This window comes from Myotis lucifugus, unplaced genomic scaffold, assembly GCF_000147115.1.
Source record: "Myotis lucifugus unplaced genomic scaffold, Myoluc2.0 scaffold_82, whole genome shotgun sequence".
NCBI classification, from domain to species: domain Eukaryota; kingdom Metazoa; phylum Chordata; class Mammalia; order Chiroptera; family Vespertilionidae; genus Myotis; species Myotis lucifugus.
This window is the reverse complement of record NW_005871130.1, coordinates 2956855-2983381: the sequence shown is the minus strand read 5'-3', so window position 1 is coordinate 2983381 and position 26527 is coordinate 2956855. Positions and strand designations below refer to the sequence as shown.

The 26527-nt window shown below is 40.0% G+C and overlaps 1 protein-coding gene across 1 annotated transcript in view; it reads right to left on the bottom strand.

Moving 5' to 3' along the window:
• The window catches only part of ZNF407 (zinc finger protein 407), a 385654-nt gene that overhangs the window by 84025 nt on the left and 275102 nt on the right, over window positions 1-26527 (bottom strand). Inside the window, exon 8 of the mRNA XM_006090793.3 lies at window positions 17784-17962. Coding sequence (XP_006090855.1) covers window positions 17784-17962 — 179 coding nt within the window. The remainder of the gene's footprint in view (window positions 1-17783; window positions 17963-26527) is intronic.

Genomic DNA, 26527 nt, shown 5'->3' with positions numbered 1-26527 from the left:
ATACTGGGCTATATTAATCCTATCTCTGTCCTACATGTTGTCAATATTTTCTCATAATTGATTGTAAAACTTTGTTTACTTATCTTTTCCTATCTAGTTCAGTTCTTCATGTCTTACAAAACCCTGAGGTCATATATATATTATGACATTTGTCTTCATCATCACTTGACTATGTAAGAATTTAAAATGAAAGTGAATATTTCATGTGAATATTTTTAGAACAAAGATATAATGCCTTTTTTATTAATTGACATCATTGCCTTTCTTCTTCACACTTCAATTATTAAGTGTTTGAGGTTTATAAGTAAAAGACTTGGAAACACAATAGTCCTAATTGGACTTCTGATGTCAAGTTATTACTGAGCTACTGAATATCATTATACATTAAAAAATCTACCTGTTATCTTATACTTTGTATTTAAATAGAAAATATCATAGTGATTATCTGTCAATATAGAAAGTTTTAACTAAAATAACAAAAGATCAATTTTCTTGTATTTCAATTCTAATTTTTCAACATATTCATTCTCAAGAATCCAGCTTACAGAATAAAATATAAGAGAAATGTGGAGTGTGACAGTCTAAGGATGCTTAAGTATGCCTGTTTAGATAAATGTCTAGGTATTGCAAACAACAGAAACTATGTCCTAAAATAATAAACAGATGACATGATCAAAAGTGCATGTTTAGAATTTAAGGGACTTCTTGATCTACCTTCTAGATCAAAGGCATCCCTGCGCTAGCTTGTATTAAACCTTGGGTCACGTCTTATCCTGCAATGTCAACTCTGTCTCCATGCTCTAAATGATTATTTTTTCTCCTCGAGCTTTTATAACCTCGCCAAGGACAGGGAGCTGGCTGTCTTTCTTCAGTGGAGTGACTACCACCTAGCCCTATTTTGCTTGGTGCACACACAGGCAAGTTCCTTTGTGAACTGAACATTTGCTAGAGGTCATTCAGACCATAATTTCAGGTCCCAGCCACTATCCTGATGGTCCTTCTTAGGAAATTGGACCCAGTGGGAACGTTTTCTCCCTCTGCTTAGTCTATGGGTCAGCATTTTCCTTCCCTTGTAGTTCTTAATTCCCTTAAGTGGCAATTATTTAAGACACAGTTAGAGAAGGTGCAATCTACATTCATCCAATAAAACCTAAATATTAAAAAGGACAGAAAAATCCAGCATGATTACTAAGGATAAATGAGACAGCATTTAGCATTTGAAAGTACCAACGAAGTGGTACATGAGTAAATGGATACAATTTTTAAAAAATGACTGGAGGTTAAAAAAAATTAAGAAGAACTAAAAGGGCATGCTATGTGTCAAAGAGACGAAGCGTCTTAATTATAAAAGGTTAATATCACAGTCACAGTCAAGAAATAGGTAGAAAAATCACTGTAATAAATACTACCTGTAAATCCACCCAAAGGTAGAAAATAGAGAAAATCTAAATTTTAGAATTTTAATAAATATCTGATAAAAATTAGTTAGATTAGTACTATGGTCCAAAATACACACTCTTAATAGATACAACCTATTACTGCTAAAAGCATTATGCCTAGAAATGAAATCACCATGTCTGTGAAAAGACATATTAGAAAAATTATGATCACTGCATGGACATAATAAATAAATGAATTCTAAGGTCAAAGGTTCTCAAAGAACCAAAAAAAGAAAGGTAAGAATTCTGAATTTTATATGGCCCATTCCATAAGCAAATGGCAAAATTACTGGAATGGGTAAGAGATAGGGAATGAATTAAAATGGCAACCCAAGCCATGAAACACACTGCAGAAATTCTAATAGGAGTATTATGCATATAATAATACTAGAGGCCCGGTGCACAAAATTCATGTGTGTGGGGGGGTGTCCCTCAGCCCAGCCTGCACCCTCTCCAATCCGGGACTGCTGGCTCCCAACCGCTCGCCTGCCTGCCTGCCTGTTTGGCCCTAACTGCTTCTGCCTGCCATCCTGATCACCCTCTAACCACTCCCCTGCCAGCCTGATCGACGCCTAACTGCTCCCCTGCTGGCCCAATTGCTCCCAACTGCCCTCCCGTGCAGGCCTGGTCCCCCCCAACTGCCCCCCTGACGGCCTGGTTGCCCCCAACTGCCCTCGCTCCCTTCAGGCCTGATTGCCAACAACTGCCCTCCCCTGCCGGCCATCTTGTGACCACATGGGGAGGCCATCTTTGATTACATGGGGGCGGCCATCTTTTGTGTGAGGGTGTGATGGCCAATTTGCATATTACCTCTTTATTATAAAGGATAGCATGTGAACTATGGGTATTTGCAACAGAGTACTTCCAGGTCCAGCAAGTATCATCTTTATGAAATACTAAAGGCCCAGCGCGCGATTGAAATCGTGTGAGGAGGCACCCTGCCTCCCGCCATGCGAGGAGGCACCCCGTGGGGGGCCGGGACCCATGTAGCACCGGCCACCGTATTGTGTCGGCTGGGGTGGGGGTAGGCGCTCCTGTGTGTTATGTCTCCGCTCCAGCCCACCCCCAGCCCCAGCCTCTCCATGTGTTGTATCTCCACTCTGGTCCATGCCCAGCCCCAGCCTCCGGGCAGCCACTGGGGTGGGGGCAGCATGCAGTCCCCTCCCGCCCGTCTGCACGTGCAGCTCCTCCTGAGCAGTCGTGATGCAGCCTTCTCCCGAGTGGTAGTGATGCTTGGCTAATTAGCATATTCCCTGTTTATATATATAGATAACACCTTTTCCCGTGTCTATATTTAAGAGCAGGTAAATATCTACGAAATTTTAAGGACTGACTCAAATCCAGTTATATTCTTAAGTTTTAAAACTGAATATTCACAAATTGGTCTTCAATTTAACTGACTGTATGGTATATCAAAAAGTAGCATTTTGCCAAGAAAATTCAATATATGATGTCTATAAACATGATAGAACATCTCAACTTCTGGTTTTACAGTGGATTTTCATACAGACAAGAGAATCTATTCTATTAGGGACCAACCGCTTTTAAGGTTTTGCTCCCACAATCAGGAAAGGCCCAATCTCTATAATCAATCCCTTTTTCTAGAGCAGTGGTCGGCAAACTGCAGCTCGTGAGCTACATGCGGCTCTCTGGCCCCTTGAGTGTGGCCACGAAGTTTTAATCGCACTGTACGTGCGCGCCTGCACGTGGTATTTTGTGGAAGAGCCACACTCAAGGGGCCGCAGTTTGCCGACCACTGTTCTAGAGCATTCCTAATGCTCTGCTTCTGTGATCAAACCCTGATTTTTGTAGTGACATTTAACCCAAGCATCACATATGAAACAGAGTTATCCAACATGAAATAGCAGCATGGTGCTGGTTCCACTGACACCAGGGGTGGGCTTCAAATGCATTTACTAGCCTGGTGAGCTTGGTCAGTTACTTTACTTCACTTTCTCCACCTCACCAGCACCTTGGGAATCATGGTAGCCCAGCTTTGCTCTGGAAATTAAATGAGATTATACTCTTAAAAATAGGCTAATAATTTGAGAAACTGTGTGCTCATATGAAATAAATATTATCAAATATAATATGGTTAATTCTTTAGAATACAATGGCATTATTTCAATGCTACTTTCTAGGTCTTTTCTATATTCTATAGAGTAGAAAAAATTGTTGTGAAAGACACCGATTAAGATGAAATCAACTAGAAAAGTATTATTAAAGCATACGGATCTTTTTATAGTTCCTAAACTCACTATTTCCCTCTTTCCTGGGGCCTTTCTGGTGCTGGGCTGCCTGAACTGTTCTCTCCACCTTGACTCTAAGCCGCTGTCTGGGCTGAGCAATACGGTGAGGAGTCTTCATCTTGCCTTCAGAGATAACTTCCCTAGAAGGGGTCCCACAGTATCTTTGACTTTTTCTTTATAGACCTTAGGTGGCAACTGGGCATTCATTTGTGTAGTTGTTTAATTAACATCCATTCTCCACTAAAGTGATAAGCTCCTTTATGACAGGACCATGCCTGTGCTGCTCTCTGTACAGGGGTACGCAGTTGATTGAGGAGGGACATATCATGGGTTGGAGAAAGCCCAAGATTTATTTGCTGACAATTCAGTAGATCTCAGAGAAGAGTCGTTACAAATTCTCAAAGTTAATTTCTAATCATGTCAGGTCTTTTAAAATGAGCTCTGCAACATACTAAGAAGCAGAATATAAATCTCATAAATTCAATGAAGTTTATCAAACCTTACCCACTAAAAATGTTAAAAACTACTGATTTAACTTTTCAGTGACATGATTCAGAACTCCTAACCAGACACAGTGAAAATGCTTTTCATGAATAATTTGAAACTATAAAGAACAGTTGGAATACTGTATTTCTGAGGGTGGTTGGTGCCTTGCTGATCTGATTCTACAGGGTGAAAAATGTAACTGGGACCATCACATCACAATCTTCTAGAACACTATGGTTTGGGGTTTAAAATAGGATTCATATCAGAGACAAGGGTCCTATTTGTAGAGAGCGCATGGGAAGGCACATGGGCATTTCTTTAATTATTGTCAGCTGAAGCCAGTGGCTCAGCAAAGCCATGCCCTGGAAACACATCCTTTGCCAAAAGGCAGGAGTGTTGTCAGCTTGATCTTCAGCCCAGGTACCAGGGGGTGGGTTTTGTTATTTAAATCCAGCCAAGCACCAGGAATGAATACGACTAGGGTCCACCCAAGAATGCAAATAATCTCCTTTGTCTTGACTTTTAGTAAAACTTCCTGTTTTTTGCTGGATAAAATAAATACGCTGTATCTGCTCTGGGTCACTGTCTCATCATCAGAGGACAATGGTCCCACCCGGCCCCAGTTTTTTTCTTCCATCTCTGTGTCTGTCTCTTTCTTTCATTTTTTCAATCCCCAGCCGCCCCTACTCAAGAACCGGACCACTCTCTAGCTGAGCTGGATGCAGAGAAGAGAGACATATTTACACCTATGTATGGCTGCCTTAGCAGCAGAAGCAAGCCACACACTTGAAGAAATCTTCCAGGAACTCTACTTGCTCAGGAGACAGAAGCAGTGGTGGGGAGGAATGTCCTGTCCCTCACTGTGTAGAAGCTCAGGGCTCACTCAGAGGGGCACTGATCAGAGCAGGAACACATAACAATGATGTGTGAATGAATACAAACACACAGATAAAATGCTTAAGTAAATTACCATCATACTTCAGGTCTAAATCAAAGCTTTAGGCCAAGCACATTCAATTTTATTTGTGTTATGATAATGAACTACTGTTTCTTGCATGTTGAGTGAAAATGATTATACATATTAATGTAACAGGTAACTATCTTGACAATTTAATGCGTAGAAGATGAACACACACAAACTAATCCGGCCATAAATAATGAAAATATATAGGTCTGGATTTCAAATGTAAAAAAAATTTTTTTTTTAATTTGATATGTTTCAAACTGAACATAAACATTCTTAAAATGTCCAACACATTTTCTTAGAGAAATTGGGTGAAAAAAGATAAGTCTTAGAACAGAGTTATATCTAAAAACAAAATTAATTCTTTGACTGGTTAAAGACTCCTGATCTAAAAGCATAGACCACCAAAAAACTTTTTTTCATTATATATTGTGGGAAAAGACCAGAAATATGGACAAAGATGACACCCTAAAACTACAGTCAAGTGAAAGAAAAAGAAACCTAAATTGTACTAAGCCACTTTTAAATTTTAAAGGGTTATCTCTGCTTTATCTCTCTTGGTCCTTTGGCATTTACTGCATGGTTTATGCAGTCCACCTTTTCAACTCACTCCGCAGATAGTCCACTTATTAACCTGCTCAGTGCTACCTGTCTCTTCTGTGCATCTCTCCCAGTCCTCGTTCTCACAAAATCAAGTCCCCCAAGCTTGCCTTCCTGCACTTGAGATATATCATCTTCCTTTGCACTTGAATTGAGCACTATCGTTCCATCCCTATAGCAAACACTGTCTACCACACGCGTTTTATACGAGCGCTTACAAATTCCATTAAATTCCATTACAGCTAAACGTGTATAAGAGGATCTACATCTGGCCCCTCTTCTGTGGAGTCCTTGATTAAGCCTGAAGCTCACTCTGTCTGAACATCAAGGTTAATCTAACAGAGCCAAGAAGTACCACAAGCTCAGAGTGTTAACTAAATGCCCTACAAAAAATGTCAATGAATTCAATAAATATTTGTTTATTAACATAAAGAATGTTAAAATATGATACTTAACCACCTGACAAGTGGGAAAGGCCATGAGATGAGTACCTCTTAAAAAAATAGAGACTTAGCTGAAACCAACCACAGCACTACCAAATAGTACTCTAAAGTTTCAAGAAAACAACCTAGGCATTTTCATGTCTCTTTCATTTCATACTAACAACATTTTTAATCCAGAGAAAAGGGTATAAAAATGTGAATATGCCAGTTATGCCAACAGTCCAGGGGACCTATGTGCATGTAAAATATAACTTGGAAGATCTACTCTTGTCACTCAAGAGCAGCACCTACTGGCATAATTAAAAAGAACCCAGAAGACATAGAGTAATTTCAGTTCAATATTTTATTAATTAAATACTTACAGATCACTTAATATATGCCAGGCACTATTGTAAGTACTTTACAAATATTAACTTATTTAATCACTCTAAGACATTTATCACTAAAAGAGATTAATTGGCATAAACCTTACTCCTAAATCTGTCCCTGGCCAACATATGGAAATAAACTGGTATTGTAATTCATTCTGCCCTAGTGAACCAGACAACGAATGCAGAAGAAATCCTGAAAGGCAGTTCCCCCACAAAGAATTCTCTCCCAATAAAAAGAAAATTAAATTTTATATTCCATGCCATGTGCATCATTCATCTACATTAATTGCAAAGGAGTCTCGCCTTTTCCTTTATAAACAGGAAATCATTTATGCTCAGTTTCTATTTTAAGCATGCATTAAAATTATGATTTTTCATAAGATGAAAGAATGACTCTCTGCCAATCACGCTGACATGCTCCTCAACAAATGGCAGTAATAGCTGTGACAAGGGTGAACTTGTCTGAGCAGAGCATTTTAGGAAGGATCTAGACCAGCCATCAAAAATGCTGTTTTACTCAGTCGGGGCCTCACTATGTTCTGCTGCAATAAAAGCTATTAGGTGATTTAAGTGACGACATTACTATGATGGATTTCATCTATTAAAAGAATGTATTTAAGTGTTTTTAATCTTACTTAGAAATAAAAAATGGAAAAAATAAGAAAGGGTAAGCATGTCTGTAAGCTAAAATATTTTGCTTCTTCATATTTTTTCTGCATAAATTAACTTTGTAAATTTACTCAATTGATTTATATATTTCAGATACTGATTAGCATGTATCATATAACATCTTTTTGGTCTATTGAATTTTAGAGTCTTAAGCCAATTAGTATAATTTCTGTATTAACTTCCCCATTTTCATTTTCCCCATCCCAATCAACTCACTTTCCTAATGACCCTTCACCAACAGACAAACCTATTTAATATTTTCTAATATAGATATATATACAAGATATATAAAAGATAAGGGCAATTGGGTTTTTATATGTATTTATATTTAAAATTTTTAACTGTGGTAAATACAGGCAACATAAAATTTACCATTTTACTTTTTAATCTTCACCTGAGAACATGCTTTTATTGATGTTAGAGAGAGAGGAAGACGGAGGGAGGGAGGGAGGGAGGGAGGGTGAGAGTGAGAGAGGGAGGGAGAGAGAGGGAGAGAGAGAGAGAGAGAGAGAGAGAGAGAGAGAGAGAGAGAGAGAAACATCAGTGTGAGAAACGTCCGTCTGCATGTGCCCCAACTGGGAATCCAACCCAAGACCTTTAGTTGCATGCTCCAGGTACCTGAATTATACCAGCCAGGGCACCATCTTAACTATTTTTAAGTGTATAGTGCAGTACAGTTAAATATATTACAATGTTGTGTAATTAACCTCCAGAATTTTTTTGTATTGCAAAAATGAAACTATTCCAGTTAAGTAAAAAACTCAAATATAAATATAAATCCTATATAATAAAAGGCTGATATGCAAATAGACCAAATGGCAGAACAACCAAACAACTGAACACTGGTTGCTATGATGTGTGCTGACCACCAGGGGGTGTGGGCGGAACATGGCGGGTGTTGGCCACGGCAGGATGGTGAAGCAGGTGAGCGGGAGCGCCAGACCAAGGTGGGGTGCTGGTCGCTATCATTGGTGTGAGTCTCTGGTGGTTACTGAAAATTCTTTGCTCCTGTGTGCCATGGTCCTGCCCAGCGCTTGCACCCGCTGCTGGCACCGGCCCCGCTTGTACCTGCAGCTGGTGCTAGAGCCGCTGCTCGCACCCACTGCCAGCACCCAGTACTGGTCCCGTTTGCTCGGCGCCATCAGTGGGTATGAGCAGTGGCTGCCAGCCCTGATCACCCCTGAGGGCTTCTCCACCTCCCCCTGTTCCTGAGGGGCGATTGGGGCAGCAGCCACCGCTCACACCCACTGATGGTGCCAGCCCTGCTCGCACTTGCTGCTGGCACCGGCCCCAATCGCTCTGTGCCGTCAACAGGTGCGAGCAGGGCTGGCACCGTCAGCACATGGGAGCAGCAGCAACAGAAGTGGGGTTGCTGGCAGAGAGGAGACCAGGGGCTGTAGCACAAGGGGCCGGGCAGGGTTGCAGAGGATGGGTTGAGACCCACCCCTGTGCCCACCGCTGCCTCGTGGTCCACAGTTCCTTTCAAGGTGCACGAATGCGTGCACTGGTCCCCAGTATAAATATAAAATGTACAGATATTTTGGAAAACACTTTTCTTTAAAAGTTAAATATACACATATCATCCAGGAAGCTTATGTCCAAGTATTTATTTACCCAAGAGAAATGAAACCTAACTTTCACACAGAAATCTATATGTGAATGCTTACAACAATTCTATTTATAATTGCCAGAAAAAGTAAACAATCTAGATGTTGTAATTCATTGTGGTTTTGATTTGCATTTCTGACATGTGATGATGTTGAGCATCTTTTCATGTGTTTACTGGATATTTACACATCTTCTTTGGATAAATGGTTATTCAGATCCTTTGCCATTTTTAAATTAGGTTATTTGACTAGTTATTATTAAGTTATAAGTTTTATTTATATATTCTGTATACAATTCCCTCATCAGATAGATTTATAGTTTATTTTTCCATTTTATAGGTTTTCCTTTCATCTTCTTAATGGTATTCTTTGAGGCATAAAAGTTTCTAATGTTTACAAAGTTCAATTTATCTATTTTTTCTTTTATTGTCTGTACTTTTGGTATCATATCCAAGAAACCCTTGCCTAATCGAAGATCACAAGCATTTGTTTATATTTTCTTCTAATGGTTTCAAAATTTTAGGTTTTTACATCTAGGCCTAAGATAATTTGTTATCTAGACAGACTGGGAGTCAGACAGGTAAAACAATGTATATTCACGGGAACACAGGGTTACTGTACACATGTAGGTCTCCTGGTTCTGTATGTTGAGAAGGCACACAAGCAGGGGGCTTGAAGCAATGAACACACACAGAGAACACATCTCTGTTTCTGAATTCTACTCTCCAAAACAGGAACCAGCGCTCCTGGAAGAAGAGGTGGGTATCAGGACAAGGGCGGGGAAATCACCAATGAGCCTGGAGCACATGTGCTGCCTGAGAGCAAAGAGATGCTCCTGAAAGGACAGGGTGAGTCAAAGGATACAGCAGCCCATGGAAGAGCCCAGTATGGCAGAGCTGGAGCAGTTTCAGCAAGAAACAAGTAACAGTGTCATTGAATATGTATAAGCCACAGAGTAAAGTGAGTTCATACTAATACAAATTAGTAAAATACAAAAAATGAAACTAGACCACCAACTTACACCATACAAAAAATAAACTCAAAATGGATAAAGGACTTAAACATAAGATGGGAAACCATAAAAATCTTAGAAGAATCCATAGGCACCAAAATATCAAACATATGTCATAGCAATATCGTTACCAACACAGCTCATAAGACAATGGAAACTAAGAAGAAAATACACAACTGGGACTACATCAAAATAAAAAGCTTCTGCACAGCAGAAGAAACCATCAACAAAACAATAAGAGAGCCCACTGCATGGGAGAATATATTTGCCAATGTTATATATGATAAGAGTTTAATCTCCAAATTTTATAGGTAACGCATACAACTTAACAAAAGGAAGATAAACAATCTAATAAAAAAAAATGGGCAAAGGACCTAAATAGATACTTTTCGGAAGAGGACACACAGAAGGCCAAGAGACATATGAAAACATGCTCAAGTCACTAATCATCCGAGAGATGCAAATTAAAACAACAATGAGGTACCATCTCACACCTGTCAGAATGGCTATCATCAACAAATCAATAAATGACAAGTGCTGGCGAGGATGCGGAGAAAAAGGAACCCTTCTGCACTGCTGGTGGGAATACAGACTGGTACAGCCACTGTGGAAAACAGTATGGAGTTTCCTCAAAAAATTAAAAATGGAACTCCCATTTGACCAAGTGATCCCACTTCTAGAAATCAGAAACACCAATCAGAAAGGATATATGCACCCCCCACCCCCTATGTTCATAGCAGCACAATTTACAATAGCTAAGATTTGCCAATAGCCAAAGTGCCCATCAGCAGATGAGTAGATTAAAAAACTGTCATACATCTACACAATGTACTACGCTGTTGTAAAAAAGAAGGAGACATATATAATTCTTTAAATAATACAGAATTTAAAGTTTAAAAAAAACTGGGAGAGAAGGAACAGGTGTTCCTTAAAGAAGAATTCCAGTTAAATGGTAGAAGGAATGAGGGAAAGGGAAAATCAATAGGTCTCCGCAGGTCTTGTTGTAGGCAGAATTCACTGATAAATGTAAAAAATCAGTGGGCAAATGCTTGAGGAGATGTGCATAATCTGAAATTATCTCTCCCATAATGTGCATTAATTATACAGGGGATAACAATAAATCTTTTGTAGAGAAATAGAGAGATACCACATATAGACCATCCAGGTTATGTTGTCTGTCATGATGTACCCCTGATATGCTACACAGCTATTCTGGGGAATTCTAAAAAAAAAAATCATCTTGATTAATCAGGAGTAAACATCAGACTAATGCAAAATAAGTGACAGTGTGCGAATAACTGATACATATTCTTTAAAAGTCTCAAGGACATGAAAGATGATGAAAGACTAAAAACTGCCATGTACTGGAGAAGACTGAGCAGACACAAGTAGTTAAGGATGAGTTGGTGCCTGAGCTGAGCTCTGGAGAAGGAACAACACAAGGGGAATCTGGGAGAACTGCATCAAGTGCACAGCGAGGAAAGGCACTGGGCCAGCGCTAACTCTTTGGTGGACATGTATTGCAGCTATCTGTGAGGTCCACATTTGGCGAAGTTGAGTAAAAAAAAATGTATGGAACTTTCTGTACTATTTTTTCAACTTTTCTGTATGTTTTAAATTATTTCAAAATAAAAAGTAAAATCAGACAACTTGCTAAATGCCAATTCTATTCACTGGAAATAGAAATAATGAAATTGCAAGTGAATCATAAGGTGCATTTTCACATCTTCTAAACTAAACTTCAGAGCTAATTACACAGTACACTCAAACTTCCCTCATAATTTAAAGTAGTGCTGCTCTCCGCTGATGGCACCATCAGCTGCAGGCCTTGTCAGCACCTGCCTGCTCCCCTCACATGAAACTGCATTTTAGTCGGGGTCGAGGTATGTCTGCGAGGAAGTGTAAAGGTTTTAATATATAAATTATATTGAACTAAACAGTTGGTAAACGGTCTATAAAAATAAAGCCATATCAATCATCTGATACAATCACACTGCCCCCACTGTAACTTCCAGGATCAATTTTTTTCCCCTTAAAATTTTGATAAATGAAGTTGTCAGGGGGGATAAGATCACAATTTTGTTTCCTTTTTTTAAAAAAAAATTTTAACGTTCAGAATTCAGCTCATAAATGCTGCAAATGTCAGTCCAAATAAATCACAGTTTTGCCTGCTGATGAGGTGATTGCACTGCAAGTGCCGGTGTAACCTGCGGCAGCCAGGAGAGAGCCTGAGCAAGTTTCCCAGCGGCTCTGGATTCTACAGGCTCGTTATACCCAGCTAGGCCTCCCAACAAAAAAAGAGGATAGAGGTTTTATTCTGGAAAAACTTAAACAGTACTTTATAACTTCTCTGTAAGATCAAGTAGCAAGAGGAACCTAAGAGCTCTCAGGGCCCAAAATCATCAAAGATGATAAATGGAATAGATTTACATGAATTTTTGATACCTTTAGCCAATTTTATTAGGTGTTACTAATAAAAGCTCTATTTTAATTGTGTGCTCTGACTTTATTTTAAATGTTGTGAGTGCCATTATGGACTTCACAGAATATTAAAATATACACTAGGAAGGACATTGTTTCAGAATTATATTCTTTTTATAAAAATTAGTTTTAGAAATATATAGAAGGTAACATACAAAGAAGAGAAATAATTCAAATAAATTAGGTGATAAGTTTCCACTCTGAAAAAAAGTTGTTTACAGACATTTTTGACCTAACTTTGGATATCTGTGCAGACTGTCATGATAATACATGTATGACCACTAACACACACACATATCCACAGTATGAGATTCATTACTCTTAATGGCAAATTAAAATACATACAAACTCATTCCAATCCTTTCTTTCTATTTCCTACTATTAAAACAGCAATAACAAAGGCCACTAGCTTTTCTGGTAAAGAATGTCTCAATACAGATAATTTTTAAAGCTCTTTCATAGGCATTATTTCACTTGAACCTTATTCAAAAGAAAGGCTAAACACAGTTATTCATTTTGCAATTGAGAATGCAGTCACAGAATGGTTGAGTGACTTGCTTAAAGTCACATATCTCAACAGCAATAATCTCAGGACACTAAACCCACTGTCCGGCCATTCACCAGGCTCTGCACTAGCAGCAGTACAGCTGTGAAAACATTTGTCCTAGTGCTTTGTTCAATCATACATGTCATGCTACTTCCTACTACATGTTTACAGATTATCTGAAATCTTAAAACTCCATAATGTTAAGGCTTCCATGATAAGAATCTCATTAACTACAGGTGCTGTTTGCTCTCTTTTCTAAACCCATGCATATGCAGGATTATGCAATTGGAAAACTTTCGGAGACAAACAGGCATGAACTTCAATGGGCCACAATGCAGTTATGTATCCCCCTCAGGCAAGGTAACCTCTTCAAGCCCTACTTTCTAAAATCATGAAATAATATCAGAATAGCACCTAACAAAGACATGTTTGGAAGATTTAATGGCCTAGCAAAAAAGTTTGGCACAGACACAATTATTACCCTTTCTCTTTCATTCTTTGTAATTCAAAAGGCAAAACATGACTGTAAAATAATAGAGCTTTTCAGTACCACACACTAACCACCTAAAACAGGACACCCTACAGAGATACAAATAGGATGGCCTTTGGGCCCTGGGAAGGCAGTGGCAGAGGGTGGGCCAGATAGACATGGGGTGGCAAATATTTCCTTACCCCTGCTCCACAGTGTCAAGCAGATAAAGGTAGCTTTCAGACACAATAAAGTTAGAAAAAAACATGTATTCATAGGCAGATGACATTTTAAAATATTTAAGAATGTATAATGAGCCCTAGAGGGTTTGGCTCAGTGAATAGAGCATCAGCCTGGGGACTGAAGGATCCTGGGTTCGATTCTGGTCAAGGGCACATGCCCGGGTTGTGGGCTCGATTCCCAGTAGGGGGCGTGCAGGAGGCAGCCGATCAATGATTTTCACTCATCATTGATGTTTCTACCTCTCTTTCCCTCTCCTTTCTTCTCTAAAATCAATAAAAATATTTTTTTAAAAAAATAATGTATAATTATGTTTTAAAAAACCGATTTCAGTAATAATTCAACAAAAGACAGGTGGTGCTGAATATAGAGGGTCTGCTAAACTTACCAGTAAACAGTGTCGATAAACATCACCAATGAGATGATAGTCCTAGAGAGCAATTATATTACTGAAAAAGTGGTTGATGATAATCTTGACATTGCTCACCCACTGACCTCAAGGAATGTAAGGTAATTCTAAACTTAGGAACTCCAACAGGAGTGAGAGTGAGAAAGACTCAAAGAGAAAGCCAGTTACCAAAATACCCAATGGGCCTTGTCATGCTGAACACAGAGGACAGAGCCTTACAGAGGAGAGAGAAGATTTAGACAGGAGTTTGAAAGGAACAAAGACATTTAGCAGCCATTAGAAAGATAGTAAATTAACCCATGGATGGTGACTGAGGTTAAAGAATCCAATTGTTGAATTGTTAATTATTTTAGGAAGTCTTTTGTTAGTGGGTAAGTATCAGAGACTGGAAAACAAGGGATCCAGTCTGAAGGTGAAAAAGCAAGCAGGGAGAGGCTGAAAATTATAGACTGCAAGTCTAACATCTATATTAGGAAGAAAATTTGAGATGATAGTTATGGATGAGCTTAATGATACATCTGGGGAGGTACACATTAATAGGAGTGAGTCAGCACAGATTCACCAAAGGCTCTGTCAGAAAAAATTTCCTTCCTTTTTAGGTTGAAGTAATAATTGGTTTAGGTAAGGGAGAACCAATGAGAAACTGTCAGGATTTTCTGGGATTTTTGGACCTTTCCACAAAACGAATTTTATACAAAACGTCATGACATGTGTCAGAGCATCCAACTAACAAAAGGGGATGAAAGTAACAGGGTTAAAAATAGAGGGCCTGGGAATTGGGGAGAAGACTACATCTCCAAGGTCTACGTATCAGAAGACTAATGATTTTAATTAATGGTGGAGAAAATCATTTATTTTAGGAAATCTGAATATCCCGCTGAACCAAGGGGGTGGTGAAGAGACAAAGGGTGCAGCTGCTTCATCCTAACTGTGAAATTAAGCAAATGGGCTCAGAGGTGGAAGATGAAATTTCATCTGCCTGAGTATGAAGTAAGACATTTGGAGAGAATTAAGGAATCAGTTAAGTACAGTTTAAATGGTTCTGAATTAGTTACCATTAGAAAGAAAAGAGATTTGGAGTTTAGATATAAGACTCAAACTTTCCCATTCTTATTCTCATAAGTGGGTAAGAGGAAAATGCCATGGAAGAGGGTTAAATGCAGTTAAATAATACGTTCTAAAGAATTAAAAAATTGCTTATCTTAGAGAATATGAAAATCCCAATTTGTGAAGAGAATATGACAGATTCATCTGCTATATAGCATTGTTCAGGTAATAATTTAAAGAATATTTTTAAATGATTAAATCTTACTATGTAAGAACTGATGAAAATCATATTAATTTAAATGTTTTTTAAAAAAACTATGACAGCAGAAAAATACAAGAAATTTGGGAAAATACCATGTCTTCACTTAATGCTTAATTTCCTCTGAAAAGAGAACAAAAGTTGATCATCACCTTTAGAAAAGATGTTAACCTTTAATACAGTTAAAGTCCAGGCTTCTCAGAGAAAACCCTGAAATACCTCAATCACCTTCAGTCCTGACTGGTGTCGTACTCTCAGAAAGTGGCCAGGCTACACCTGAGTCTTCCAGGAGACTCTGTCCACAAGCAGGGAGCTTACTCCCCCAGCAGCAAACCTCTGAGCTGCCCAGGCACAACTCAAAGTCTGTCCTTTGGAATTCTCAAGAAAACTTTCTTAGGCACAATGCTTAGAGCCGGAGGAAGGCTCATTTCACACATTCTTAAACGTATAACAAATGATGTAGTTGTAAGGCTGAAGAAAGACTCAATCAATCTAAAAAATTTACCTGTTTAAAGTTTTCTCTTAATCAAAGCAAAAGAATTACTGAAGAGCAATATTTTGCCTAGAAGAAGGAATACACAGTTGACACCTATATGTACCTACAGATTTTGTTTTGTGAAGATACTGAGGACTGCTACTATGACTTACATGGAAGAACAAGTCTTCACAGAATTATAAAAATATCAACAGAAAAGTAGGGTATACACCCGAGCATCCCACACATACAAGGAAAGGTGGGTCATTTTCTCATTCTGCACAGCAGTCTCCCTTGGTGCAGGACGGCAAAGGGAACGTTTTCCCCAGGCAGCTTCCCCCCCTTTCTCTGGTGTCTCCTTCATTTAAAAGTTAGAGATACTTTACTTTAGGGGAATAACCCACTTTTCATGTCTAATTGGAGCCACGGATGAGAGAGATAGCACAAATCAGCTGCACCTTGAGAAGAGGCGCAGATAGGACTTGAAACAGCACTGCAGACAACCACAACCTGAGCTGGCTCTGCTTGGCCCTTTCAGACGCAGCAGTTCTGGAATCTGCTGTCAGGCACTCATATTAATGCAGAACCCACAGGGACTGATGGCAGAAGATGCTTCAATTTCACTTCATCAGTGCAGTTCAAAACCTCTTCAGTAACATCACCAAAATGCAGACAACTGACCTGTTTTTCTTTTTCAAAACTATCCCTGGATACAACAGAGATTACTAAATCAAAAATTCTACTAATACTTTAAAAAGTCAATCATGTGGGCATAAGCAAAGACACTGGAAACAAGACATCAGCAGAAAACTACAATAACCTTATATGCAGACATTGTCCAATGTATAGATATTCTGCTAATTCAAATTACCACCAAGTTCTGTTTCTTTTATTGTAGAGAGTATATGAGCAGTGTTTACATATTTGCAAACCAAGTGTTGCATTGTGGGTGGAATGTCCCATGTCTTTCAGACCCTGTTGTCACATTCCCAGCATCACCCACACCCAGGATCCCCAGTCAAGCCAGGCATAGATGGTACTGTGCTGAGAGCCTCATAGCTTCACAGCTATTACCTTCTTAAATTCACAATGATCCTTTAAACCAGCGGTTGCCAACCAGTGGTCTGCGGACCACTGGTGGTCCGTGAGGTCCGAAAGGTTGGCAATCACTGCTTTAAACAGATACTACCACATGGATTTACACATGAGAAATCTCAGGTATGATGAGATCAGCTTACCTGTGGTCACATGGCAAATAAGAAAGAAACAGACGCTAAAAGCAGCTCTAACTGATCCCAAAGCCACTGCCTAAAACATCCCTGTACCCATGGATATGATATAAACACAGAACTTCCTGAGATACTTGCCCACACTCATACCCATCACTTTGTACTTCTGCACAGTAAGATTCCACACTCAGGCATGCTGTTAATTAAACCATAAGTTGGTGCTACATCTCAGATCCTTCCAGGGTACCTGATGTGATCCAACGAGGCTAGGAGAATGGAGCAGCCTCTGCCATCACCAACATGTCCTGGGCAACAGAGCCCTCCTAACTTCCTGGGAACGAGGCACCATGTCCCCCCACCCTCGCTGTTCCACTCTCTCCTTGGTCAGATGCTCTTCCTTTCCAGGTATTCACTGGAAAACCGTGGTCCAAAGCAATCGGGCATAACACTTTCAATCACAAATAGTTTTTAAAAATAAATTTAAAATTTTATCAATTAGTCAAAATATGAAGCACAAACAACTATAATTTCAGTTAAACTGTTTTGAATATTTGCTATTATTAACTTTGTTGTCCTTGGATGATTACTCTGTCATATTTAGACTGTTTTCTAGTTGAGTGGGATAAGACTGGAATGTCCTCTGTTGTAAGTCTTGGAGCAGATACTGTCACGAACTCTAACACATTAAAGTAAATGGCCGTAATGGACAAATTGCATCATAACTACTGTGATGAATAAAATGAAGTGCTCTTAAAAACCGCACACATGAAAGACTTGCAGCCCTTACCTGCATGCAAGTAAGCCAGGTCAGGGTTCTCGATGTCAGGGTGCTGTTCCTTCAGGTGGTTCCGGAACTCCACAGGGACATTTGTGCCGTAGTCACACTTGGGACAGTTGTACATCTTGACCCCCTCGTGTTTGCCAGTATGTAAAATGTGTTTGCGGATATTTTCAGCACAGTTTGACCTACCAAGAAAGTAAGAAAGAAAAGGAAACGAATTAAGGCCCAATAGATGACATCAGACCACAAACACTGGCATAAGCTAACACAAAGGCCTACAATGTGTTGGGCACCTTTCTCACTACTGTACTAGTGCTACCTTGTACAAACACTCCTCTTATGAGGTCCGTAGTTCTTGTCACCCTGGTGCTCATTTCTGAGTAGGTCTTTCACCTTCAAGATTCATTCTATGCAGAACTGAAAGTACAAAGTGCCAGGTCCTTTCATTTTAATATCAAATTATTCTCGTACCCCATGAGGGCAGTAAAGGCATTTCTTTCACCCCGAGAGCACGCCCTTCACACTGAGGACCAGCATGAGAGACCACACCGTCACCTCCATGAATCTGCAGCTTCAAGGAAATAAAGCAGCTCTGGCTTTAAGTCCTGTTGTGTAAGTGCCTTCCAGAAAGGCTCGGAAACAGTTTACAGCTAGGAGAGCAGCTAGAAACGCCCCCTACCCCCATGTGGGCAACACGTTAAGTGCCACCGAGTTCCCTTGTACTGTGCAGATTCTGACTGAAAATGACAACTCTGCACCCAACTGACCTGAAGACAGGAGTCAGCTCCTCGCCCAGTGTTCTTGCAGATTCCAAGATGCAAGGCCTGACCTGACCAGAGATGGGGGACCTGCTGTGCAAAGCCCAGGTCCCGCCTGCTCCTCCCTCCCCATCTCAGCAACAGGACTGCACACCCAGACCCCTCTGAACACAGGCACTGCTGCTTTCTTTTGTCCTTGTCACTGTTAGAGGAGTAACAAAAAGAGTCCCATTCAAATTTAACCAGAAAAAAAACAAACAAAAAATCAGGCCAGCCTCAGATTTCCTACAGAGCAAAAAATGCCAGAGGAAAATCGAGCAGTCTGCTTATGGGCACTTCCTGAGGCCCTTTGGGGGAACAAAACCCAGCAGGATGGACGTGCTTGCAGAAAAGCTTGCACGGCTGAACAAGGTGGGGACACGGTGGTAGCCATCAGGTCCCATGTCACAGAAGGCTCTGGGAAGTACCTGCATGGAGCGCCCCTCACTGTAGCTCTGCTCTGTGGTAGCATTTGTGTGTAACAGTCACTTTTCAGTGTGTGCACCCGGGAAACACTGGTGAAGAATGCAAAAATGGCCGTAACCCAACATTTCACAGTAACTATGCCATCATTCACATGTAAAGGCTGCACAGGACGTGAGAGCCAGGTACCCATTCCTAGATGACAAGAGGAGTATGGAGAATATCACCTCAGCAAGGCCAAGCTCATGACTATGGCACTAGGAACAGAATTCCACAGAGGAAGGGACAGGGACAGTACCTGCCTCCTGCCCAGTACCTGTCTCCTAAGGGGTATCCTGTTTCACAGGAACATCCCATACTGGATCTAAGAGACGCTCCTTTGGAAAGGAGTCTGCCACCTCCTGCCCGTCCACAGGCGGGGTCTGCCATCAAATGTATGTACCCAACTACGTACGGTCAGAAAGAGTAATTCAGACAAATCCCTGTGTTTAAACTAGAAACACACCAAGATATTCATGCAGCTACACAGCAATGCCCTCTTCTCTTTATTTTCCAAATAGACTTTAATGATTTATATGTTAGTATTTACATTTTTTATAAATTTAAAACAACAACATACATGAAAGAGAAGGTAGAGGAGGAGGAACTGGAACAACAGAGACCTTCTCAGCTGTTCCCAGCCTGCCTCTGACAAGGGCTCTCAGAACTCAGACCAAAGATTTTCAACCCTTTTCATCCCATGCACACAAAAACTAATTACTAAATTTCCGTGGCATACCAAGAAAAAAAAACTTTTTTGCCAATCTGACCAAAATAAAAATAGGAATAATTTTGATTCATTCACATCAGATGGCTATTGTTGTGTTGACTGTTGTCATTTTTTATTTGACAATTTAAGAGAAAAGAGGTCAGTGCCCCTAACTAGTCAGGCACTGCATGTAAAAATTCCTGCGCACAACGGTGGAAAATCGCCGACCTGGACTAATTTAAGACAGATAGCGACCATATGCAAACACAGCCTCTCCTTCTTGTCACACTGGATCACCAAGCTTGCTTTTCATATAAATACCTATTGTTAATTAATAACCACCGTACCAGGGAGGACGAATAGTAAGCACCTAATGTCAGCTCCTGTGCCTCCAGTGGAGCTGTCCCCCAGGTGGAGACCTGGCACGGTCATACAGAGGACGGCCTGACTTGGGATAAGTGGACTGTGGAGGCCATGGGGTAGAACTTGGCGGAGTCGGATCTGGTACAGGTTTTCTGTTCCCAAGGCCAGTGCTTCTTAGTGCAGCCCAGCCCTCCTTACTTACAGCACTCACAGAGCAAAGGTACCAGAACACTCCAGAAAATGGCAGGTAGTGGAGTCCACTGAATGTGTAGACATCCTTGGAATAACAGCTCTGCCCTTTGTTGACAGAGTAACAGGAAAATATCTGACGGGGATGCAGAAAGATCCTCTTCTGTGACGAAGAGGACCACAGCTGGAGTTCCCACCAGCTGGGAGAACTGCTCCAGATTCTGCCCCTGACTCTGCAGACCTGCCACGTGTTCCACCTACTAGACTCACCCTTGCTCACTGACACTTCGGAGAGAAAGCAAAGCCATTACAATTCCTAACTAGCAGTTTATTAGGCCTGGCAATTCCTGTATTATTTCCTTATGGAAAAAGCCAGGCATTAAGAGTCATCAAAGACAATCACTGATCAAGTGGAGAAATCAAAATGACCAGAATATACCCATTTCAATACAGGATGCACACTTAGATGAGAGACAATGTAAGCAACGAATCCTAATCATCAGTGAAAGAAGGATGACGTTGAAGACAGAGTATTTTGTTTTAGAGAAGGGTGTATCTCACACAAAAATAAACCAACATCTCTTAGTACCCAAGTGGCATGTGGAACCCTAATAATCAAGGGACTATTACTGAAGCAAGCAGAGAATGGAGTGAATACTAAAAAGGCTGAGAGACTTCTTTTCATTTAAAAATACAGACTAAAATGAGGAAAAGTGCTATGGAACTTGATATATACACATATATTTTTACTTATGCTATCTATACACTATATACATTTAAGTATAGCACATCTGTGTATATATATTTAAATTGTCTGTTTTACACACACACATAAGAAACATTAAATACATGTAAAAAAAGGAGAACAGATACGTTGCCTATATCTCATGGGTAACTGTATTTGTATGCTGTCAAAATCTACTTTTCCACATCTAATGCTGTGCAACATAAAATTTTTTAAGATATTGAGATAAAAAGCTTTTCTCACTTACAAAAACCGAACTATTCCAATCCAAGCCAAAAAAGTAAAAGCTATAACATATTATGTCACCATCATTTAAAGGAGAATAACTACAAAGTAGGGGCAAACAGACGGCGCTTTTCGGCAGTGTGGCTGCAGCGCTGCTGAAGGGGTCCACGGCTGGGTTGCGAGTGGAGGCAAGGAACCAGAGTTAGCGGTGTTAGCTGCGCCTGGAAGCATGGACGTGGGCGAACTCCTCAGCTACCAGATTCAAGCAACAGCGGCCTCCTGATCACCACACGCTCTGCCTGGGGAACAGTTGCTGCGTCTGAAGCCTCCCTCCACCAGCCAGAAGAGCCACCACAACTGTGAACAGCACCCATCAGAGGCCCTGCTATCAACAGAGGAGCCGCTGCTACCACAACCGCCCAAGGAGCAACCACAGACCGAGGAGCCACTGCCACCCAGGGAGCAGCCACTGCCACCCAGGGTTCAGCCACTGAACGATTCAACAACTAGTAATGTCAGTGAGATCAAACATGGGTAGACAAAGAAACCCCCAAAGGAAAGAAAAGGAGGACTCGCCAGAAAAGCAGCTAAGTGAGACAGAGATATGCAACATGACAGAAAAAGAATTCAGAATAAGGTTCCTAGAGTACATGCACCGGATATTCAAGAAGCAAGAAGAAACAGATGAAAAACTCAACTACGTATGCAAGAAGCTAGAAGAAACAGGTGAAAAAATCAACAACTTAAGTAAGTCCCAAGAAGAAATGAAGAGCGACATAGCTGCAATAAAAAACACCACTGAAAGTATCAACAGTAGACTGGGAGAAGCGGAGGACCGAATCAGTGAATTAGAAGACAAGGAAGCAAAACACACTCAAACTGTACTGCAAATGGAGAAAAAAATTAAAAGGCAGGAGGAGAGCCTAAGGGAACTTTGGGACAACATGAAACGAAGCAACATACGAATAATAGGGGTGCCAGAACAACAGAAAGATGAACATGGATTAGAAAACCTATTCGAAGAAATAATATCAGAAAACTTCCCTGAGGTGGGGAAGAAAAAAGTCACACAAGCCCAGAGAGTCCCAAACAAGGTGAACCCGAAAAGACCCACACCAAGACACATCATAATTACCATGGCAAATGTTCAGGATAAAGAGAGAATCTTACAGGCTGCAAGAGAGAGGCGGAAAGTAACATACAAGGGATCTCCCATTAGATTATCAAATGATTTCTCAACAGAAACACATCAGGCCAGAAAAGAATGGACGGAAATCTACAAAGTGATGCAAAGCAAAGGACTGAATCCAAGAATACTCTATCCAGCAAGGCTATCATTCAAAATTGAAGGGGAAATAAGAAGCTTCACAGACAAAAAAGGGCTAAGGGAGTTTATCACCACCAAGCCAGCCATGCAAGAAATGCTAAAGGGACTGTTGTAAAAGAAGAAATATCAAGCTCAGAAAGAAAACAGCCACACACACACACAAAAAAGAAATGGCTACAAACAAGTACCTTTCAATAATAACTTTAAATGTAAATGGACTAAATGCTCCAAATAAAAGACACCGAGTGGCTGAATGGATAAAAAAACATGACCCATACATCTGCTGTCTACAAGAGACCCACCTCATTGGAAAGGACTCACACAGACTGAAAGTGAAGGGATGGAAAAATATCTTTCACGCAAATGGAAAGGAAAAGAAAGCTGGGGTAGCAATACTTATATCTGACAAAATACATCTCAAAGTGAAGGCCATAACCAGAGATAAGGAAGGCCACTTCATAATACTAAAGGGATCAATACAACAAGAAGATATAACCCTGGTAAACATATATGCACCCAATGCAGGAGCACCCACATACATAAGAAAACTTCTGGAAGATATCAGGGGAGATATCGACAATAACATAATCATAGTAGGGGACTTTAATACACCACTGACATCACTGGATAAATCCGTTAGACAAACAATCAGCAAAGAAACAGCAATCCTAAATGACTCACTAGATCAGATGGACTTAATTGACATCTTCAGAACACTACACCCCACAGCTGCGGAATATACATTCCTCTCAGGTGCTCATGGGACATATTCAAAAATAGACCACATATTGGGTCACAAGCAAAGTCTCCACAAATTCAAGAAGATTGAGATCATAAAAAGCATCTTCTCAGACCATGATGGCATAATGTTAGAAATAAACTACAATAAAAACAACCCAAAATACTCAAACACTTGGAAGCTGAATAGCATGTTATTAAATATTGATTGGGTTACCGATGACATCAAAGAAGAAATTAAAAACATCCTGGACACTAATGACAATGAAAACACAACAATCCAAAACCTCTGGGACACAATGAAAGCAGTCCTGAGAGGGAAGTTTATAGCTCTACAGGCCTATCTCAAAAAACAAGAAAAAATGGTAGTTAATCATCTAACTCTACAACTCAAAGAATTAGAAAGAGAGCAACAAGAAAACCCCAGAGTGAGCAGAAGGAAGGAGATAATAAAGATTAGAGCAGAAATCAATGACATAGAGACCAAAAAAACAATACAGAAAATCAATGAAACCAAGAGCTGGTTCTTTGAAAGGATAAACAAGATTGACAAACCACTCGCCAGGCTCACCAAGAAGCAAAGAGAAAGGTCCCAAATAAACCAATTCAGAAATGATAGAGGCGAAATAACAACAGACCCCACAGAAATACAAATGATTGTTAAACAATACTACGGACAACTCTACTCCAACAAACTAGACAACCTGGAGGAAATGGACAAATTCCTAGAAAAATACAACATTCCAAAACTCAATCAGGAAGAATCTAAAAACCTCAATAGGCCAATAACTATGGAAGAAATTGAAGCAGTCATCAGAAAGCTTCCAGCAAACAAAAGTCCAGGGCCAGACGGCTTCACAGGGGAGTTCTACCAAACATTCAAGGAAGAACTAAAACCTACCCTCCTCAGACTACTACAAAAAATTCAAGAGGAAGGAACACTTCCAAGCTCATTCTATGAAGCCAGCATCACCCTAATACCAAAACCAGGTAAAGACATCACAATGAAAGAGAATTACAGGCCAATATCCCTCATGAACATAGATGCCAAAATCCTCAACAAAATCTTAGCAAATCGGATCCAGCAGTACATCAGAAGGATCATACACCATGACCAAGTAGGATTTATCCCAGAGATGCAAGGATGGTACAACATCCGTAAATCAATAAATGTGATACATCACATAAACAAATTGAAAGAAAAAAACCACATGGTCATATCAATTGATGCAGAAAAAGCATTCGACAAAATCCAACACCCATTTTTGATAAAAACTCTCAGAAAGGTGGGAATAGAAGGATCATACCTCAACATAATAAAAGCCATATATGACAAGCCCACAGCCAACATCATACTCAATGGTCAAAAACTAACACCATTTCCCCTAAGAACAGGAACAAGACAGGGATGCCCACTCTCACCACTCCTGTTCAACATAGTACTGGAAGTATTAGCCATTGCAATTAGGCAAGAAGAAGAAATAAAAGGCATCCAAATTGGAAAAGAGGAAGTAAAACTGTCCTTATTTGCAGATGACATGATATTATACATACAAAACCCTAGAGACTCCATCAAAAAGCTACTAGACTTAATACATGAATTTGGCAATGTAGCAGGATACAAAATTAACCCCAAGAAATCTGAGGCATTTCTATACACCAATAGTGAACTTTCAGAAAGAGAGATTAGAAAAACAATCCCATTTACCATCGCACCAAAAAAATTAAGATACCTAGGAATAAACTTAACTAAAGAGGTTAAAGACCTCTACTCAGAAAACTACAGGACACTGAAAAAAGAGATAGAGGAAGACATAAACAGATGGAAGAACATACCATGTTCTTGGATTGGTAGAATCAACATCATTAAAATGTCCATACTACCCAAAGCAATCTATAAATTCAATGCACTTCCCATTAAAATACCAATGGCCTTCTTCAAAGATCTAGAACGAACTCTCCAAAAATTCATCTGGAATAAAAAAAGACCCCGAATAGCTGCAGCGATCCTGAGAAAGAACAAAGTAGGTGGGATCTCAATGCCAGATATCAAACTGTATTACAAAGCCACTGTTCTCAAAACTGCCTGGTACTGGCACAAGAACAGACATATAGACCAGTGGAATAGAATAGAGAGTCCAGAAATTAGCCCGAACCAATATGCTCAATTAATTTTTGACAAAGGAGGCATGAACATACAATGGAGCCAAGATAGTCTCTTCAATAAATGGTGTTGGGAAAATTGGACAGATATATGCAAGAAAATGAAACTAGACCACCAACTTACACCATACACAAGAATAAACTCAAAATGGATAAAGGACTTAAATGTACGACAGGAAACCATAAAAATTCTAGAAGAATACAAAGGCAACAAAATCTCAGACTTATGCCAAAACAATTTCTTCACTGATACAGCTCCTAGGGCAGTTGAAACTAAAGAGAAACTGAACAAATGGGACTACATCAAAATAAAAAGCTTCTGCACAGCAAAAGAAACCATCAACAAAACAACAAGAAAACCCACCTCTTGGGAAAACATATTTGCCAACGTCATATCTGATAAGGGCTTAATCTCCAAAATTTATAGGGAACTCATACAACTTAACAAAAAGAAGATAAACAATCCAATCAAAAAATGGGCAAAGGATCTAAATAGACACCTTTCAAAAGAGGACATTCAGAAAGCCAAGAGACATATGAAAACATGCTCGAAGTCACTAATCATCCGAGAGATGCAAATCAAAACAACAATGAGGTACCATCTCACACCTGTCAGAATGGCCATCATCAACAAATCAACAAACGACAAGTGCTGGAGAGGATGTGGAGAAAAAGGAACACTTGTGCACTGCTGGTGGGAATGCAGACTGGTGCAGCCACTATGGAAGGCAGTATGGAGGTTCCTCAAAAAATTGGAAATGGAACTCCCATTTGACCCTGTGATCCCACTACTAGGAATATATCCCAAGAAACCAGAAACACCTATCAGAAAGGATATATGTAACCAGATGTTCGTAGCAGCACAATTCACCATAGCTAAGATCTGGAAACAGCCTAAGTGCCCATCAGTAGATGAATGGATTAGAAAACTGTGGTACATCTACACGATGGAATACTATGCTGCTGTTAAAAAGAAGGAACTCCTACCATTTGCAACATCATGGATGGAACTGGAGACCATTATGCTAAGTG